This window comes from Nestor notabilis, unplaced genomic scaffold (genome assembly GCF_000696875.1).
Source record: "Nestor notabilis isolate BGI_N333 unplaced genomic scaffold, ASM69687v1 scaffold5096, whole genome shotgun sequence".
Classification (NCBI taxonomy): domain Eukaryota; kingdom Metazoa; phylum Chordata; class Aves; order Psittaciformes; family Psittacidae; genus Nestor; species Nestor notabilis.
The window spans coordinates 52,513-72,471 of NW_009931423.1; the positions used below are offsets into that span (position 1 = coordinate 52,513).

Here is a 19,959-nt window from a genome sequence, read left to right on the forward strand (position 1 = left end):
CTGAGGGAGGCAAAGGAACAAGAGGGCATCCTCTGCTGTAGACAGAACTCTGACTCATGACAAGCAAAGACCTGTTCTCTTCGTTTATTCTCAGCTCTGTAGAGCTCAGGGACCTGCTGCACCCCTGGTCATGGACCAAGCCAGGAAGCTGAAGAAGTGGGTTCAACATTAGCTACTGTGTTCTGTGCAGAGTCGATCTTCACCTCTACTGTTAGTTACTCCTCTACCCTACCTGGAAATCTAAAGGGCAAAGAGAGTTTAAGCAGGGGCTGTGGGATTGAAGGCTTGAGGCTATACACCTGATCTGTGCTCTGCAACTGAGGCACTCACCACCTTGGTCCTGCCTTGGTCCCTGCTGTTTGCAAACAGGATACTCACTATCATTGCTTCAGGTTTTCCAGCCACTTTCTGCATTTTTAAATTATTTCTAAATACCAGAAGTATGTGACTTAGGTGCACCTCCAGCTTAGCAAAATAGCAAGTTATATATTACAAAGATGGATTAAAGTGTAACTCTCCCAGAATATCCGTGTATTGTGCCACTTCCCAGGCAGAAAAACAGCCCTGGATTTTCCCAGGCAACATTGGGACCTCTTGGATTTCCCCTGATGCACTGTGGGTCAGAATAACACGTGCAAAAACCTATAGTGGATCCAACAAAACAGAACCAGAGCAGAGAGCTGGATCCTTCTGTTGTTTTCCACCCTATGTGCCACAAGGGAACACATGTGGAAAGGAGACATGATAGCTATATGGACATGTTGAAGAAGGGGAAGATTTAGAGAGGTCAATGTCCTGAGAGAGAGGACCAAGAGGTCAGGGGGTGGAGTGGTACTGTGGGACATACGGCTTTTATGCTAAAGACATGATTGTGAGCAGCTTTGTATTGCACAGACTGCCAGGGAATGCTCTTAAACGACATTAGAAAGTCTTCTCTAAGGTTTGACTTAAAGGATCCAGTACTCCAAAGCCAAAAGCCTCTCCATTACTACCTGGGAGGATAATGGAAAGGAGTATAGGTGATTAGGAGCTTAACCCTACTGGAGTTTACTGACTGGTTTTAGAGGCAATTCATACTACTCTGCAAAGGCATCCCCAAATTGCTGCTGCCTTTGATGTTGGAAACCAGAGAAATTACTGCCAAGCAGAGAACAGGCAACACTGATGGCTTCTCTCTGCCTGTAGAATAGCTGTACAAAGCAGGATTTTAACAAGCAGCATGTGGGCTTGGTGTTGTGAAGGAGACATCTTCCTAAAGGGGAAGATACCAATCTCTGAGAGACCACAGGCTCCCTTACCACATGCAAGTTGGCTGTGATGCTTCTTCCCAGTAAAAGTGGCCAAACAAGGGGTGGAAGAGAAGCGTCAGTCTCTGTAGCTGACTTGCAACTATTTTCAGCAAGTTTCAAACCAAGGCAAAAGTTTAGGGACCTGAGACTGGCAAGAAAGTGTGTCCCATAAAAGGGAGTGGGAAAAAACACCAGTGTAAGAATTCTAAGCACTCGAAGAAGTGGTAGTTAGACTTTGTGTTTGGTCTGAGTCACTTTACCCTGGCTGTAAGTCGTGCATTGAGAGGAAAAGCTAATCCTAAGCCTACGAGATAGTATTCTCCAACCATTAAATGAGCATCATTCGCGTTGAAGTAAAACTGGGTGGGGTTTGTGCTTTTTTGTACCAAAGAGGTTAGATTACAGTGCATTTTGTTAGAAACAGTAATATGGTCTTCACCATCAGCTGAATGTCCTGTAAAGAAGTCTGGGAGCATAGCTGTCAGCACACACAAAACAGATCTATAAGCAAATCCCAGGGACTGAGAAAAACATTATGGTAAAGTTCAAATTTATCACATAGAGATACAGCATCCTCAGCTAAAACATGCACTGGGAGAGGAGAGGAGCAATTTATAAAATGGGTAATACCAGCTTGTCAAGGTTTGAGTGAGACATTTGCTGCCCTCATGGAAATATCCTCTTGAATTTAACGGCAAGCTTGTACACTTCATGTCATCTACAGGTCTCATTAGCAGGGGGACAGCATTCAGTGCAGGGCTGGCCAATAAACCCTCTGGTGAAGTTGTTTGTTTGAATCATGGCCTCACAAAGCTTTTGTGCACTGAACAGAAATGCACCAAACACACAATCCAGGCTGATGAGTTTCTGGCTGTTTCTATGTTCCCATCACCCCTCCCCTTCTCACTCCTCTTACCACCTTCCCTCTGCCTCGTGACCAAGATTGGGTAGGAGCCCCAAGGGGACAGATGTGTGTGTGTGCCCTGCAACGCACCTCACACTATAAACCAGCAGTCTTCAACAGAATCCTTTTGATCTTTTCCCTCTATTAAATTCAACAGGATTTTTCCATTAATAAGCAAAAATGGCTCAGGGTTAGAGTCATTTGCTAAACAAGAAAGATAGGCTGCTTTCTGGCAGGGTCACTACCACTGTCGTGCTCATCAGAGCTTTTTGCATTCTTTGAGACTGTGCTCATCTCTGTGGAAAGAGTAGAGCTAATGGAATCAGGCTGCCAGGTCACCCAAGGACATCATCACATTCTGAGTCCCAGAGGCAGCTCTAGGGAATAAGACTGGTGGGGAGAAGGTGCAATGTCTTGACAGGGTACAGCTTTGTTTGTAAATGAAGCAAATTGAGCAAAGGGTACTTACCGCAATCTCTGTTACTAAAATATCAGTAATACTTCCCAACACTGTTACAAAATCAAAGACATTCCAGGCATCTCGGAAATAATTCTGCCAAATGAAAAGACAAAGGGGATAAAGGGGATCCAGGGGTTATTCTTCTCTTTGCGACACAGGGGTTTTAAAATGCACGTCATGAAATACAAGCATTTCATGTAGAGAGGAATCAGTTGAAAGTAAATGAGGAAGGCACATACCAGCACACCAAAGGCAATGATCTTCAGCACACATTCCATTGAAAACATGGATGTAAACACAATATTCAGGCATTTCAACATTTCTTCATATGCTTCTGGAGCATCATAGAACTAAACCAGGATGGAAGAAAGGCTGTTACTGGAGGAAAACTTACAGAATAAAAGCTTCCCCGCTGACCTGTCTGACTGCAAGACTCCTGCTCATTTTAGTGCCAGATCTTCTGCCCACTTTAAGCAAGACTTGGGGATACAACACGGTTACTCATGCCACTCCAGAAGCATACTGTTGCCTCCATGCTATCCTAACGGGGCAGCTGGAGAGAACCCCAGGACTGGAGGACTGCTGCTGGCATACATCTCCCTGTAAGCACAACATGGACTGGAGGAGAAGGAGTATTTTCAAAACCAGAGGACAAGTGCAGAACTGTGTTCTGTTCCAGAAGACCCAAGAAAATGGTGACCCCAAGAATATGGTGACCCCTTACTGTGAAGATACTCTAACCTAGACAAGGGATAGGAGGGGAGATCATCCACAATATCCAACCACCTACATATCTTCCTCCTAAGCACTGTGGGTCACATCCTAGAAGCCTGACACTGCTGCAAATTGTATTGATTTCCCTGGCATGGCTGGATTTTGAACATCCCCAAGAAGTGACCCTGCTCTGCAGCAGAAAGCCCAGGTTGAGCTGGGAGCTCAGGACCAGCAGATCTCAGTTCCCATCCCACTGGCCACACGCTGAAGGGGCTATGAGCCATACCAGTGCTGAGTGGGGGAATGTCATTCTCAATATCTCATCACAACTAAACAACCTCCCTTTGGGGACTGAGGCATCTAAAAAGACAAGGCATCTGAAAATGACACCAGGCGAATGAGAAGGGGTAGTTGCTCCTGCTGATTCCCGCCCCCAGCTCTTAGATCAAGAGTACAAAGCCCCTCCACCAAACACCACATTCACTCACCCAGAATTGCAAAGATTAAGTAAGAGCCCACTAACCTTCATCATGAGGACAATGGTATTGAGTGCAATCATGACCATGATAAAATACTCAAAGGGAGGGGACACCACAAATTTCCACATCTTGTACTGAAAAGATTGCTTGTTCTGAGGCATGTAGCGGGTCAGTGGCTTGGCACTTATGGCAAAGTCTATGCAGGCCCTCTACAAAACAAAAAGGGGATGAAAAGAATAGAGAAAAGGGCTGGCAGCCTCTGTCAGTTGGGATATCAGACTGGGAGAGTGAGCAGAGCATTTAGAGGAGGATGGTATTTCTAAGTGCACACAATGTGAGTACTGACGACTACTGTAAAATGCAGGCCAAGATGCCCAAAGTGATAACTTTTGGCCACTTGCTAAAATATTAAACCACAAAATACCCCTATGGTCCTCTCTGCAATCCTAGGAGACAGCTTTCCATCACACCCCAGCTCCTGCTAAGGTCCCACTTAGGGAAAGGAGTTTTAAATGCACAGGCTCACTTCAGGAAACACTGCCAATTCCTCCTGATGTGTAATTGTAGAAAGCAGTGGATTGGTAAAGATGTTATTTGTGCTTAAAAAGCATTGTGAAACTCAGGTATGTTCTCACACACAGCAAAACCTCTGCAGCAAATAACATTTCATAGAATGTGAACTGAACTCTACCAACAAATTATCCAACAAATATCACTGTGTGAAATCTCAGAGACCCCCCTAGTTAGCTATTTCTGTTCACCTTATTATAAACATAAAACTAGTTAAAAATTGGTTTCTACCCACAAGAAATTTTAATTATGGAGCATTTTCTCATCTTGGATTTAGGTAAGAATTCATAAATTACTGCAAAAATACTTTCTGCTCAGTTGAAGAATAACGTGGGTAAAGCACCTCTAAATATTCTGCTTTATTTTGGACATTTTGTTCATATAGACAAACGATGCATTAAATAACAACTGATTAAAAAGTCATCTCTTTTCATCAACAGTCAGGTTCCAGTTTCGAAACAAATGAAAAGAGATGGGTTTTCATACAACAGGTCATTGAGGCTGTGGGACCCCAGACAAAGGATGTTGCAGATGCTAAACATCTGCGTGGGTTCAGGAGGAAACTGGGTACATCCATGAAAGAAAGATACACTAAAGAAATCCACATCCAATTCGGGATGTTCCTGAGCCTCATATGTGCTTGCCCTGGTCTTACACTTTTCCCAAGGCGCCTGCTTTCGGCTACTATCAGGACATCATCCCAGCCAGGCACAAAAGCAGCCTGGTGAGAAGAGCTTTCCTTTAGGGACTTGTAGCGACTATAGTTCAGTTTGATTTCTGATGACTGGCCTCTAAAAGGCCAAAGATTTACCTCCTTTCACACGTACATGCTTGAGCTAACGTGCAAGTCTACCTTCACTGTGAAGCAGAGGTGTGGTTTACAGGGATGTGTGACAGTGCTTGTTAATGTGAAGCACTGGGGGCTCTCCCTGGTTTTGAGCAGAAGCTGAAACAGTCTGTATTTGGTCTTTACACCACAGGTAATGACTGCTCTAAAGCCCCCTAAGGCATGGGAGGGATGAAGAGTAGGTTTCCACTGGGACCAAGGTGCTCTGAGCCCGCAGATTCAGAAGACACGGGTACCTCATTTTTCTCAAGGCTGCATTCTGACATCACTTTATCTCCTTGCTCTTGGAAGGTGATGATGATTAACGCCACAAAGATGTTCACAAAGAAAAAAGGGAAGACAACAAAATACACCACGTAAAAGATAGACATTTCCATTCGGTAGCCAGGGCTGGGGCCCTGTTCCTCGTAGGTGGCATCCACTGAGTGCTTCAGCACACTGCAATCAAGCGCAAAGAAAGAAGAAAAGTCAATGACATCGGTGTGAAGCACCAATGACACCCTGATAGCCACTCACCAGCCTTCACTCATGTGAAGGGTGTTCCCCATATGCTCAGGTCAAACTCATTCCCATCTTTATGGCTGGGAAGAAGTTGTCCTTGAGGATATTTTTAGGGAAACCCTTCCTGTTTTCACCATTCTGTCAGAATGATGGAGATTTGCTATGTACAGATCCATTTATCCCCGCTGTCCAAGGGGAGAGGATACAGTTAGATCTGGCTTCTCTGATCTGATCAACAGGGATGAAAAGTAAGGGTGGGAAAAGAAATGCAGTGATGATCTCCAAGTAGGGGAACACACTGAGGGACTGGAAAAGGAAGACTGGTGCTGTGTGTTTTATTCTTTATCTTATGAAACAGTTGAACATGAAGGACGGGAAAGTCCTGCCATGGAGAAACCCTGACCATGAATTGTACTCCATGTGTCGCAGCAGAAAAGTGTGCCAAAATAAAGTCATATGCTGAACAGTAAATGTAACTTTGGGACTGTCATACCCAGCATACTTTCAGCATAGGTGACAATACTTTTTCCCCTTCATTTTCTTACATTTCCATTATCAATTGGTACACTTGAGGAAGGCATGCAAGTCCAAAACACTGGAGCAAGCAAGCTACTAAGTACTGAACACTGCCTAAGCATCCCTGTGCAAGCTCAGAGGAATGGCAAGGAAAATGCAGAGCCCTGCTGCTGATTCACCCAATAATCACAAAAGGGGAAGTAAAGGCTTAGCCGGGAAAAGACTGTTCTTATTACACAGGTCACCTGCTGCTTATGCGTCCTTCAGAGCTGCGGAAAGGTACCATTATCCCCATGATCACTGACCCTGGAGCCCCGTGTACTCACGTTGGCCACCCTTCGCCTGTGGAGACAGTGAAGAGGGTGAGCAGAGCCCATAGCACGTTGTCGTAGTGGAACTCATATTTTTTCCATTCCCTGGGCTGTGCCTCTACCTCATTTTTTTCATAATCGAGGTACTGACCCCTAGGAAAAAACAGCAATTCAGATTGAGAGGATTAAACCAAATCAGCCACTTCATCTGGTTCACTGAGGATCATGGAAAAGCCCCAGGAGGAGTCTGAACGTGCGATGTATTAAAGACAAATAGACAGCCCCTAGGTTTGTAATGGAAGTAAAGGGCATGTTCAAGGCATTTGGAGCCACAGGAACTAGACTGGGTCTAAAATTGAAAGAAATAGTAATCAGGGCATTCATTCACCAGGCAAAGCCAGCAATTAACAGCATGCTGACTCCAAATTGTCTGACCCACAGAAAACTGTGCTGCTTGATAGGGAAAAGTCTCTGGTTCCTGCTTCTGGATTGAATCTATCCTGAGGGTCTAAGGAACCTGTCACCTGCAGAGTTCCCCTCCAACCTACAACTTAGACTCCTCTGTAATTTCACATTTCTTTCTGTAATTTCACATTCCTTTCTGTAAGGTATCTATCTGCTTTCTTGCAAGGAAGAGCTGCAGCGACAGTCTTCACAGCTGCTGCATGCATAGATGTGGTCTCACCAGGGATGTGTCCTGCATTTGCCAGGCAGCAGGAGAGGGGTAATGCAGGTAGACATGGGCAGTGCTGAGGGTGTGGTTTGGGCGCCAAGAAAAAAGGCAAGTGAGAAAGATGCACATTGTGGTAATACACCACAACAGTCTGCTGCAAAGGACAAAGCACAACAGGGCTTTTAAGATATTGAAGTACTGTCCCCATTTCCAGTTAATTAGGAGCTATGTAACTTCCTACCAACTCACTTCTGATTATTTATTCATTCTGCTTTTCTACTAATATGAGCCTTAAGAATCAAGGCAGCAGGTAGAAAGGAGTCACACCATCCCCTCAAAATCCCCTTATCTTAAAATCACACCTAGCCCTCATTGGGAAAGCATCCTGCTCCCCAGTATCATTAAGCATTTGCTACATCAGAGCCATCAATGATGCAGCTATTAGAACAACAAAAGGAAAAGTTCACCTCTTGGGTAATTGTGCTGAAGCATTTCTCTTACAGGAGACTCATCAAGCTCAGCAGATAGCCAGCTGATGCAGATTTGGGGTAGTCAGGGAGCTGCTGCTGCCAAAGGGAAATGGAGATACTCCCTGCAGACCCTGTCCCCAGCCATACCTGCAGTCCTTCTCCAGCTCCTTCGACTCATCAGTGCAATAGAAGAATCTACCTTTGAAGAGCTGCACAGCAATGACAGCAAAAATGAACATGAAGAGCATGTAAACGATAAGAATATTGAGGACGTTCTTCAGAGAATTCACCACACAGTCAAAGACAGCCTGGGGACAGAGGAGAACAAAGTTAAGGGGTTGAAAGGAAGGAAAAGTGCATCTAGTATCTTGGCATCTAGCATCTAACTACATCCAGGAGTAATGACCCAACCTACAAGCCATGGGTGTCTTCATGGACTTGCACACCGAGTGTTCGACCAAGAGTCACGCTCCAGCTGTGAGAAATAACACCACAAGCGTCCTATATCTCCTGCTTTCTGGATGAGTTTGCCTGTGCTACTGTATTGTCTGGTACTGCCCGTAAAGTTTAAAGACAATTGTAGCTCATCAAGTTGCATTAGTCCCAAGCAAAAATGCCCCATCCCTGGCAGTGTTCAAGGCCACGTTGGATGAACTTGGAGCAACCTGCTCTAGTGCAAGGTGTCCCTGCCCATGGCAGGGAGTGGGATCTGGATGAACTTTAAGGTCCCTTCCAACCCAAACCAGGCCATAGAAGTCATAGAATCACAGACAACTATTAAATGTAAAACTTACTTCAGTTTAATTTACTCCCAGTTACCAGACAAGTAAAATCTCACCAAATATGTTACTTGTTGACCATTATTTGAACTGTTGAATAATAAGGACAATATACCAGATACAAAACCACCAAATCCTTCTAATAATATTTTTCTTATGAACTGTCTACCAAAATAAAGTGACTAATCTAGTCTGCATATGTCACTTCTGAACTCCCTGCAAAGAACTTCTCAAATACATTTATGATGTGGCTATTAGTCACTGATTCATTGTCATTTGCAGTTTAATTTTAGTCAGAGATGTTTGTCATAATAATAGAAATAGAGCAGTTTACTGCCCGAGCACATGGTTTGTACAATACTGCTACTGTCTCTCTGAATGGAAGTGAATAATTCACAAAATTGCATTCCTGATGCAGCCCAGAAATCCTGATTCAAAACACTGGAAATATCTCTAATCACCCCATTGATCTTGTTGTTTGTTGCATACAAGACCATGTTCAGGAAAACAAAAGCAAACCAGAATTGTGAAGGCTTTTAGTCGTAGAAAAGTCTAGGTTGGAGAACACCATTAAGCTCATCCAGTCCAACCTTTATCCCAGCACTGCCAAGGCCACCACTAACCCCTGGCACTGAGGCCTCGGCTACACGGGCTGTGAACACTTGCAGGGACGGTGACTCCAGCACTGCCCTGGGCAGCCTGTTCCAATGCCTGAGCACCCTCTGGGCAAGGAATTGTTCCTCAGCTCCATCTAAACCTGCCCTGGAGCAGTTTGAGGCCATTTCCTCTTGTCCCATCCCTTGTTCCTCGGGAGCAGAGACCAGACCCCTCCTGGCTCCATCCTCCTGTCAGGCAGTTGGAGAGAGCGATAAGGTCCCCCCTGAGCCTTCTCTTCTTCAGACTAAACACCCCAGGTCCCTCAGCCCTTCCTCATCACACTTGTGCTCCAGGCCCTGCACCAGCTCCATTGCCCTTCTCTGCCCCCACTCCAGCACCTCAATGTCTCTCTTGTAGTGAGAGGCCCAGAACTGAGCACATTTCAGTTCACAAACCATATGAATATGACTTCTGCTTCATGTAAACATTTTCTAATGCTTCATTAGAAGTGGTAAAATTACTCTGTAAAATGGTTTGAAAATAAAGATGTTGTTCAATAAAAAGCATTTGGCACCCTAAGCTACTGTTGACTGGTTTATGACCTAAAAGCTGTAAATTTCAAACTTCTAAACAAATAAAGACCATTTTCCACATTGTTCAACATTACCCTTCCTTATCAATTGAAGTGAATTTAGTATGCATAAAACCACATAAGATCAAAATTATTTAAGTGTGAATTGTGGGTAAGGACAAAAGCAAATCTATAGAACAGCCAATCCTGATTTTTATGTGCCACTATGCAGCACCAGGAATTCTCAGACATAGTTTCACCATTGCAAAAGCACCCATTGCTTTTTGCCCCATTTCTCACAGAAAAGAGCGTGCAGGCAGTGATGCCACTTGAAGATGTTCTACAATAAGTATTCAAGAGTTGCAGAAATTGAATTGGATCTTGTAGTTTCATCCATTCTCTGCTTCCAGGGGCTGGCTGTATCTCAGAGCGTTTGTGAAATGGTGTTGAATAAGTAACCACGGGCCATTACTTTTAGTTTACTTTATAACACAGTATCCTAGAGATGAAGAGGTACTGTTGTAAAGCCCTGTGTTATATATTCTTTAACAGAAAAGTTGAACAGATTTAATGTCCTCATACAGCAATGACACTTCTCTTTAGACAGACTGTGGAATATCTTGCAATATTCATGTTAAGTTCTCTAGCGAAAGCCAAACACTCCAAAATCTATTTTCTCCTGTATCATTTCTAAAAGCATCACACTCATGAACTGTAATTTAATTTATTAGCATTTTTTCTTTTTCTATTTTTAGAAGTTTGATTTTAATGTGGATTCACAATAATTCATAATATTGTGCACAGTGTTTGCAAAAGAAACAAGTGTTTGACGTTTGCTAAACATCTGCATGGCTATTTTTATAAATCTGGCAACAAGATTAATTGCAATGAAATAAAAAGAACAGAAATAACTTGGATTAAGTTTAGTCCATCAGCTTCCCCTCAGATCAGTTGTAAACCTCGAGAAGGAAAGATTTGTGGTTATTCTCTAACCTTTAGTTTTGGCAGCCGCTTAATGGTCTTCAGCGGTCTTAGGACCCGCAGAACTCGCAGTGACTTGATTGTGTTGATGTCTTTTCCTTTGGTTCCTCTGCAAGGGATAAAAGGCACAAGAACAACAGAGGGAATAGTTTGGTCCTCAGGTCATTAATTACAACATCTACAGGTACCCAGTGTAGTTTTGGTTGTGGAATTGATTTGGTTTTGGGGGTTTTTGCAGGTTTTGGTAGCCATCCTCACCAAGGATGCAGGCTGTCCTAGTGAGGAGTATAGATGAATGCCCACTTGAAATGTGTCCATCACCGCACAGGAGGAAGGCTGTGAGCAGGACATGGTCCCTTCAGCATTCAGCCACATGTGCTCTCCAGCTTTCACTCTCTTCCCAGCTTCTCACTGAGCATGAGCCAGGAACCGGTCACCTTCCTGCCCCAAATTCCTACCCAGGCAACGGGCAGAGCCAGGGCAGCAGCAACCCTCGGCTGCAGCAGCAACCCTTGGCTGCAGCCACCAGGCAAGGACGCTCAGTGCATCCATCCCAGCCCCAGGCAGGAGAAGAGGGAAAGTCACACTTGGCTCTCCTGCCTCCCGGGCACCTGGATGAGGCAGGAGGATGTTCCTCTGTGTCCTTCTGGGGACAATGTGTCTAGAGAAGCAGACAGCGACCAGAGGGAAGTGGAGACTTCATGGCGAGGGACAGAGCTCTCCTGGGGACCAGAGCTGCTCCATGCTCATACCCTCATCCTCGAGTCTCTCTTAGAAGACATGCTACAAAACCCATGCGGAAACATGTAATATGACAGCATATTACATGCCTGGAACAGTGCTAGGGAACTTCCCACTTACACATGCAGGTGCTGTAAGTCACATTTTGGTTTTAGCTTTTGTTAAACATGAGTGCAAGTCTTGAGACCGTTCCTTTTGTTACCATTAAGAGGTTTTTAGGGTAAGGAGGGCATTTCTTTCCTCATGCACTTCCAAGATAAAACGACACGGTTATGTCTTCTTCCAACCCAAAAGCCAAACAATGACATTCCCCTTCATTTCTTATGAAGTGAAAAATGGGATGAAAATCTTTAACAGAGTTATAATCATGACTAGGGGTTTGGGTCTGAGACTGTATTGAGGTAACACAGGTGTGAATGAGTAACATGTGGAACGGATGCTGATATATCTATTCTATGCTCTTCCAGTTTGCTAAACATTCCTCTTCTCCAACAGCAAAGCAATAGAAATACAAGTAACCCAAGAGACGCCCAGGAGATGGGCAGGTAGTGGACCACAAAGCTTCCCCCACCCTGCTAGCAGCCAGCCCTGTGCATGATGCTAAAGGATAATCACCAAAAGTGGAAGAAACCACCCAGTTCCATGGTTGGCTGAACTTGCTCAGCCCTGGAAGGTGCCCTTTTGCAATCTATCCACTTCTTAAAGACTTACAACTCAGTACTAATTCTGTACTACTGAAAACTTACACTGGATCTGAATCTGCAACCTAGAAACACACATTTCTGTCTCCTCTCTGGTCTCTTTCTCCAATTACCAGTCACTGCACTTGGCCTGAAACGCAATAAGCAGTGAAACACAAGGAATTTTTGGAGGACTGTGGGCTGCATCCCCATGGCTTATACATAGAACACAAGTTGCCTTTGCACATGATTTAATAGGAATGGAGGAGAAGGGGAACAGGATGGAGATTTACAAATCCTCTCCCTATCTCATCTTTCAGGGCTGCTTTAGAGCCATTTTAATCATGCCTGACTGCTGGCACAGCTGTAAATCCAGGTGATTGAGCTGATACTCATGGAATTACAGGACTGATTTCATGTCACAAAGTAACTATTATATATTTAAAAGAAATAAGTTTTCATTCTTATTACAGACATTTTAATCTGGTTGAGATGCAGCAGACACTGCAACACAACTTTTACTGGCTTTCTCTTCAGATTTCAGCACAAATGAAGATCTGGTCCATGTTTGGCTTTGTCAAGTTGCTTTCAGCCAGCTCCTAGCAAGCAATGATCCTGCATGGTCACTGCAGCCATCTCCTTGCCACCATAGCCTCCAGCTGAGCTGCCCAAACTGGAGCTCACTTACTCCTCAGGCAGCTGTGTCCGATCCTTAGCAATACTCTGTCTGCAAAAATACTTGTTCAGCCTCTTGAGGAGGACAGTTGGTGTCAGGAGGAAAGGAGAAGCGGAAATAGGTAACCCAGAAAGAGATACCACCTAGCACAGCTGGCCAGCCTGTCCCCATGGATGGTGGTCACCCATATGTGCATCGACTTGGCTGTCCCTCCTGGTCCCTTCACCCTCTGGAAGTCCAAGGAAATTGCTTGGGTTTCTCCATGTTCCCCAGCCATTTGGGGTTCAACTACATGAGGAAGCCAGGGCAGAGAGGGTGAAGACGTGGGAGCGGAGAGGAGTAGAGGAGAGAGAAGAGTGAATGGTTAAGAGACACGTGGTTGGGGCAGCAGGAGAAAAAAAAGAGATGGGATACCTTGGCCCAGAGCTGTATTCAACTCTTGATCATTTGTGGTCACGCTTCTGGTTTGCAGGTTAACACACAGAGCCCAGCTTAGCAGCACAGCAGGTAGCAACTGAACTCGTAAACCTCAACAGTCATCATCTGGGTTCAAACAGAACCACAGAATATTCTGCGTGGTGTCTTCCAGTGCTCCTGATTCCAGGCAAGCTAAACACTTATCTTCCATTCTGCCATGCATCTGTGCTAAATAACAACTGTACTAGCAAGGCCTCCTGGAATCAAGACAAGAACAGAGACACTTCTTGGCTCTGAAGAACGAGCTCGGGTCTCACAAGGGTTGGTTCCAAGCCTGAAGCAACAACCTCTTTGGACTTAATGTACCTGGGAAGGATAACAGACCTACTGGGGGCTAGTGGATAGGTGGGTCAGAGAAAATCCTCCCTCCTGGGTCTATAAGATAAGCTGTTTTTCCTTCACAAAGGGATGGATGTGGATGACTTCACTGAGAGCCTGGAGGTGAAGGGCAGAATGAAAGTCATGAGGAAGGGTTGATTTATTATTTTTCCCCCTTTCAGACACCTAAGCAAATAAAGAGCATAACCAGTTAAATGTTAATGAGATTTATGGTCTCAGTCACATATTGATCCTGAGAAATTCTTCCTGTCACAGTGAGGTTCCTCCATAGTAGCACCTCAGAGTGAGGTTTCCTCTATCACACTGGTACTCTGAACTGTAGTGATGCAAAGTGCATTTTAATTAAATGGGTCTTCTGCAACTACTCCAGCCTATCAAATAAAACCATAAGGGTTGTTTTCAGTGTTTTTAAGAACCCCTCTGCCACCATTGTTGTATACACCACTCTAACACAAAGCCAGATGTCCCACAAAATAAAAGGTCCAGATGGAACTAGGATTCAGTCAAAGGGTGTATTCAAGCACACATTTGACCAGAATATTTCTCACAACAGAAATAAATTGCTTTGAAAGGACAAGATCTTAGATGACTGCAGAATTACAACTGCAAAATTCGGAAAAGCAGCAGAAGAGATAAAGACAAACAGCAAACAGGAGCCCAGTGGCTTAAAACAAGAGAACGCCACAAAGAAATAAATTGGATTAGGCCAGTTCTGGTTTTGGAGGGGGCAGTTTGATGCTGATTTACATAAAACATTAAAAATATTTTAAAAGAGCTTGACATGGCCTTTTTTTCCTTTAATAAATAAAAGATCCTTTCAAAAATTAGTAGTTCTTTAAAATTGAAGCTTCTTGTTTCTGTTACTCCTGCCAGCACCTCTGATTTCATGTGACCTGGGTGTCTCAGACTCATGCCATCAAATATTCAGAGCCAGGTGGAATCACAACCTTCTGCAATTGCCTGAGATCCCCAGCGCAGAACATGAATTCATAGAATCATAGAACGGTTTGGGTTGGAAGGGACCTTCAAAGCTCATCTAGTCCAACCCCCCTGCAATGAGCAGGGACATCTTCAACTAGATCAGGTTGTCCAGAACCACATCCAGCCTGGCCTTGATGATGCATTCACCACCTTTCTGGGTGACCTATTTCAGTTCAAACCATCAGCCCTTGTCCTACTGCAACAGGCCCTGCTAGGAAGTCTCTTCCCATCTTTCTTATCAGCCCCTTTTAAGTGCTGAGAGGCCACAATAAGGTCTCCCCGGAATCTTCTCCAGGCTGAACAATCCCGACTCTCTCGGCCTTAAATTCTTCTACCAAAGATTAAATGAGGTCACACAACTCTGCCCAGGCACAAAACCACCCTCTTCCAGGGTCTAAATGATCTGGTTTCCTAGATGGAACAAAGAAACAAGTACCCAGTTTCCTGGTCCACATCCTTGTGTCCATTTCATTGCATCTCTGGGTTATCTGTTACAGAGGAGCCAACCCAGCTCCTGCCCTGCTTGGAACCACAGCATGAGAAGATGCATCTCCTCCTCCTCCTCAATTCCAAAGCGAATATGTGCTGTACTGCACCAACAACACAACTGCCACCTCCTTGCAGATGGTATAACTTGACTTTTGCTACCTTCTCCTTTACAAATTGCCCCTGCCAACCTTTCAAAAAGCTCTCTACACTCTGTTTTCATGTCCAAGACTCTTCACTAATGTCAGAGGCTGACAGCCTGAATCCCAGCTGAGTCACATTGCCCAGATTGCACAAAATTAGTCCTGAAGCTTCTAGCACTGTTAATGCAGTTTAGAGGTGCAGTCCTCTGAGAATAAAACTGCTTCTTTAAACCTCATTATTAGGATTTTAATGAATTGCAAGCTCCCACATTAACAATGCACCCACTAAGCCATCCCCTCAAATCTTTTTTGTACAAATATATCTGCTTATCATGGTTTCTGATTCTCTGGTCTAATTTGCTTTCTACTCTGTTTCTGTCCTCTGCTTCAGGAAAATTAGGGTGAATGAGGTTTGTTAAGGGGAAATACATTTCACTGAACAATGAGTAATAAAGGCACGAAGGAGTCGATGCAATGGGTGTAACATGGTTCGTTTCCACAGTGGCAAGTGTGTGTACACACGGTTGACAGGCATAACAGTGCAGCAAGAGACAGGAATAACGTATTACCCCATGAAACTCCTAGAGAGAGATTCCAGCAAGAAGAAGACAAAGAAAGAGCAGAGTCAATGACAAACAGAAAGGTAAGGCTACACAGTGCCCCCCATGCACATAGAGATATGTGCTGGCAGATAATCCCGTCCCCTGTCCCACACCCACCAACTCCATCTTCATAAAAACAAGCAAGGAAGCAACAAGTTGGTTGTACAGGATATTCCTACACATCCCCCGTGGTGCATCAGCCCTTCGTCTGACAATACAAGGCAAATCTACCTCCCTTCTCCTGACACTCTAAGAGATAATAACCTCAGTTTTTTGGCAAATGCTGCTTGCTTTTCCAAAGAGCTGTTTGAAATTCTGTGCATCTCAGCCACCTTTCTGTGGTGTAAAATGTGAAAATACAGTCTTTTCTGGATATTCATCAGCTATTTCTACTGAACAAGTACAGTTTACACCTGGAGCTGACAAATTTTGATGCCAAATTTGCTAGCTTGCTTTAAGCTCCTCTAATTCTATCTCCCTAAAGACCAAAACATGACTATATGTTTGTGGCATGTTTAGAAAAAGAAAGAAATTTCTGTTTGAAATACGTTGTTAAATAGAAGACATTATTCTATTATCATCACCATTGGTATTACTGATGTTTCTAGCATCTCATTGGGGGCCTTATTTTAAAGTGTATTTACTGTTTTGAAGTACAGTCAAGCACAGAAGAGCTTCCAAACAGCTCCAGGCAGAAAGCAGACTGATAGCTGCTTTGAGAGGCTGAGATGGATTTTATGAACCTTGCAGCAACCGCTGATACTCTCTCATATGCCTAAACAAATAGTCTATTGCAATATTCCAGATGGATGCATTTCCAGATGGAAGCTTTCAGGGAGCTCTAGTTTTCCTAGGTTTTCAGTGACAAGTCTATTCAGGAAGAAGTTGATTCACATCACCTTCACCGGACACCAATGAGGTCAAGAACATGCATGAATTAAATCCCATCCACTGAGTGACAATCATGTATTCTTGCTAACAACCTGGTAACAGCCACATTAAATACATTTTTACAGTGACACTGATGATGGGTGACAGGCCTGGAGCATTTTCTAGGAAAACCCCTACTAAAAAAATGGGGAAGTTTGCTCAGGTTGTTCTCCAAAAACTCTTTTTCAGGATTATCTGACTTCAGCAGGCTTGGTGCATCTGTCTGGTTTAACCAAACCATGCAGTTGAGCTAAGGAGATGACTATCTATTTTCATTTGAGAAGTCTGAGACTTCATAGTGTTCATAACTGGGCTGGGGGGAACAGACAGCAAATCATCTCCTATGAGTGACTGCATTCCAGCAGAGACATTGCAGTATTCTCAGAATTGGACGTCAACACTCCCTGCCTGACGAAACATGGGCATGTAGAAGAGGTTACAGCCATAATAAAAACCACAGAAGTAATTCAGATTTTTCCAGGTCTCAGAAATAGGTTTGACTCACTTTAATCTGGAACACAATAAAGAGGCAGGCAGGTTTAATGCATTGGCTTTCTGCAAATCCCTGCTCAATGCTTACTCAAAGAACATGTAAAATAGAAGCAGCTTGGGGCAAAATATTATGAAGCACAGTTGGGGATGTAACAAGTAATTTATTTAGAGGCTGCTGAAGTGCTGGTAGATATTCATGGCCCAATAAAGCAATAGAAAACCTAAGCACAAAAAGACTCGGAAAGATTAAAAATTACTTATTTTAGTTCATAACTTGTCCCTAAGAAAATCTTTTTCAAAAAGAAGGTGTTTTAAAGGCAAACCCTGATGTCTGTTCTCACAGCACAAGGAGCTGCACTGAAAGGCTCACAAAATGGCTCTTCTCCCAGTCTGTCTTGGAAGTCTGAATTCTTAATGGAAAAGGGAAATTCTCAGTGAATGACAGACTAGGGTAATATTGTTTTGCAAACTAATACTTGTGTATAAAACTATTTTACTTTTCTACCTCTCGTCAATTCAGAGGAGCTCTGTTAATTTGCTAAACTTCTTTTAGTAAGTTTTTGCTTGGCTCAGTATGACCACATCCACTTGTGAAAGATGTTGTGTTAATATCTTTCATGTGCAGGGAAACCAAGCTACACACATATCTAGTCACTCTTAGAAAGCAGACTGGTTTGGGATGTCAAATTTGAGGCAAGCAAGGCATTCACTAGCCCAGCAATTTCATCTCAAGACAATCTTGCTTACAAAGAATCACTCAGCTCCTCTGAAAATCAAATTTCCAATGAATAGGGACAAAGCCTTTGAAGAAGGGAGGGCAGCATTCCTTTGAAAAACTTGTACTGGCTATGACTTGCTCCGAGATCTAAATTCTCCATTGTAGGACTGGGCACAGAAAGCCCAGACCCCAACATCCCCAAAGCGTCACTCCTTAACTGGCTCACAAACCATACTGACAATGTCAATCCCATCTCCTTCTGTCCATTAACTCCTAGGTGAAATTAGCTTAGACTTTTTTTGCCCAGCATTTGTTATGAAGAAGATCTAAAATACAAATCTCACAACCTTCATGTGAAAGGAACTTTGACACCTCAGAAAATTAAAACTCAAGAAATACTCCAGGCCAACCTTACCAGAAAGGTCCCAATAACTTTTTGTGCTGCAAGGGACATGGCAGTACTTTTCATCAGCAGAGCACATAAAAGGAGCAATGGATGTGGCTGGCTGCCTAAAAATTACTGTCAGTTGAGAACATACAAGACAATTCCACAGTTCCTTGACAAAGGTGAATGTTTTTTCTCATTAGCAAGTAAAACAATTCCTTCACCTTCTCTGATCATGATGTCAATAAACAAGTGAGTGCAATTTGCACACAGGCTGCTAAATGTTCATGTAATTACTCAAGGTTAATCTAGCAGAAGATTAAACTGGCCAAGCGTGTTTCCAGGTCATCTCCTAGAATGTCTCAGGAAAACATTTACAGTACAATTATTCCATAGGCAACAACTATGCATGGAAAATTTCTTTCCACCTTCCAAATCTGAGCTCCCCAAGTTCTGGATAACCTGCATTGTTCTTCCTCTGCACTCTTCATTTGAAAATACTCAAAAGAAAAGCTAATCTTCCTTTTTAAAAGGCAATTCCTCTGTGACTGTTGCTCAAAATCCTCCATGACACTAAATAATGCTCTGTGTGCTTCTTTAATGTCCTAAGTAGAGAGCTGTCTTTCAGGGAGGGAGTAGTTAACCTGTGAAATGAAACTCTCTGGAAATAAAAGTACCCTGAACTAGAGAGGAGGGGGAGAGAGAAACACCAAAGGTCTATGAACCAGAAATATCCTCGAGAAATAATGTTGTAAAGATTTCACAGACTTCTCAGCTGATTGAATTAACTGTTGTTTTCAAGTAACAACAGGTTTTGAAACAACTGTCTGAAGACACTGGACTGCCACAAACTGTTCCCATGCATCCTTGAAAAGTTGGCCAGAATCACAAAAATCTTTGGCTTAATGTTTGAATGAACAGTGAATGGGGTCACCCTAAAGCTGGGATAATTTTCAAGGGATTCTACAACACAAATTTAGGGAATTATTTTTTTGCTTCCCCCCAGCTCTGAGATGATAAAGGACAGAAACTAAACATTTCACTGAGAAACAGAGCCACAAACACTGCACTTCAACTAGGGCTGTGCACGGGTCCTGCCTCCTCTGCAGCTTATTTCCTAGAAACTGGGACGTGAAACATGTACTTACGAGAAGGCAAATGCCACCAAGGCCCCACTGACCACAATGAAGTCCAGGATATTCCACAGGTCACGGAAGTAGGAGCCAGGATGGAGTAACAGCCCCAAGTCAATCATCTTCAGGGGAAACACAGGAAAAGAAGGAGTTTTAATAAAACAAGTACCAAATCAACTACTGAGGACCAGAGGCATGTCCTTGATTAAATGACCCTTCACAAACTCTTCTACAGGGCTTTGCAGCAGCAGGACAACATCTGGATACTTAGTCAAGCTGCTCGTCTCTAATATGCACTGAGTGCTCTGTCAAAACCACAGATGAAGTCAATAAACCATTATCAAAAGCACTAGAGACAAGAGCACTAACTGCTACATAGCACTGTCTGCATAGACATATATTAATGTCTGGGAACAGCAGTCTGTGTGTGAAACATCCAAAGAGTTTGATTTCATTCTACCCCAATGTTACCAGATCAGTAGTTAGTTAACAGCTGGCAGAGGATATTGCACTT

The 19,959-nt window shown here is 43.6% G+C and overlaps 1 protein-coding gene across 1 annotated transcript in view; it reads right to left on the reverse strand.

The window, feature by feature from the left end:
• LOC104406789 (voltage-dependent N-type calcium channel subunit alpha-1B-like) overlaps positions 1-19,959 on the reverse strand; it is a gene marked incomplete at its 5' end in the record, with an annotated part of 286,797 nt that overhangs the window by 43,917 nt on the left and 222,921 nt on the right. Inside the window, 8 exon segments of the mRNA XM_010015879.1 lie at positions 2,663-2,746; positions 2,893-3,003; positions 3,891-4,055; positions 5,500-5,701; positions 6,607-6,744; positions 7,882-8,042; positions 10,675-10,771; positions 19,461-19,567. Of these exon segments, the coding sequence (XP_010014181.1) occupies positions 2,663-2,746; positions 2,893-3,003; positions 3,891-4,055; positions 5,500-5,701; positions 6,607-6,744; positions 7,882-8,042; positions 10,675-10,771; positions 19,461-19,567 (1,065 nt within the window).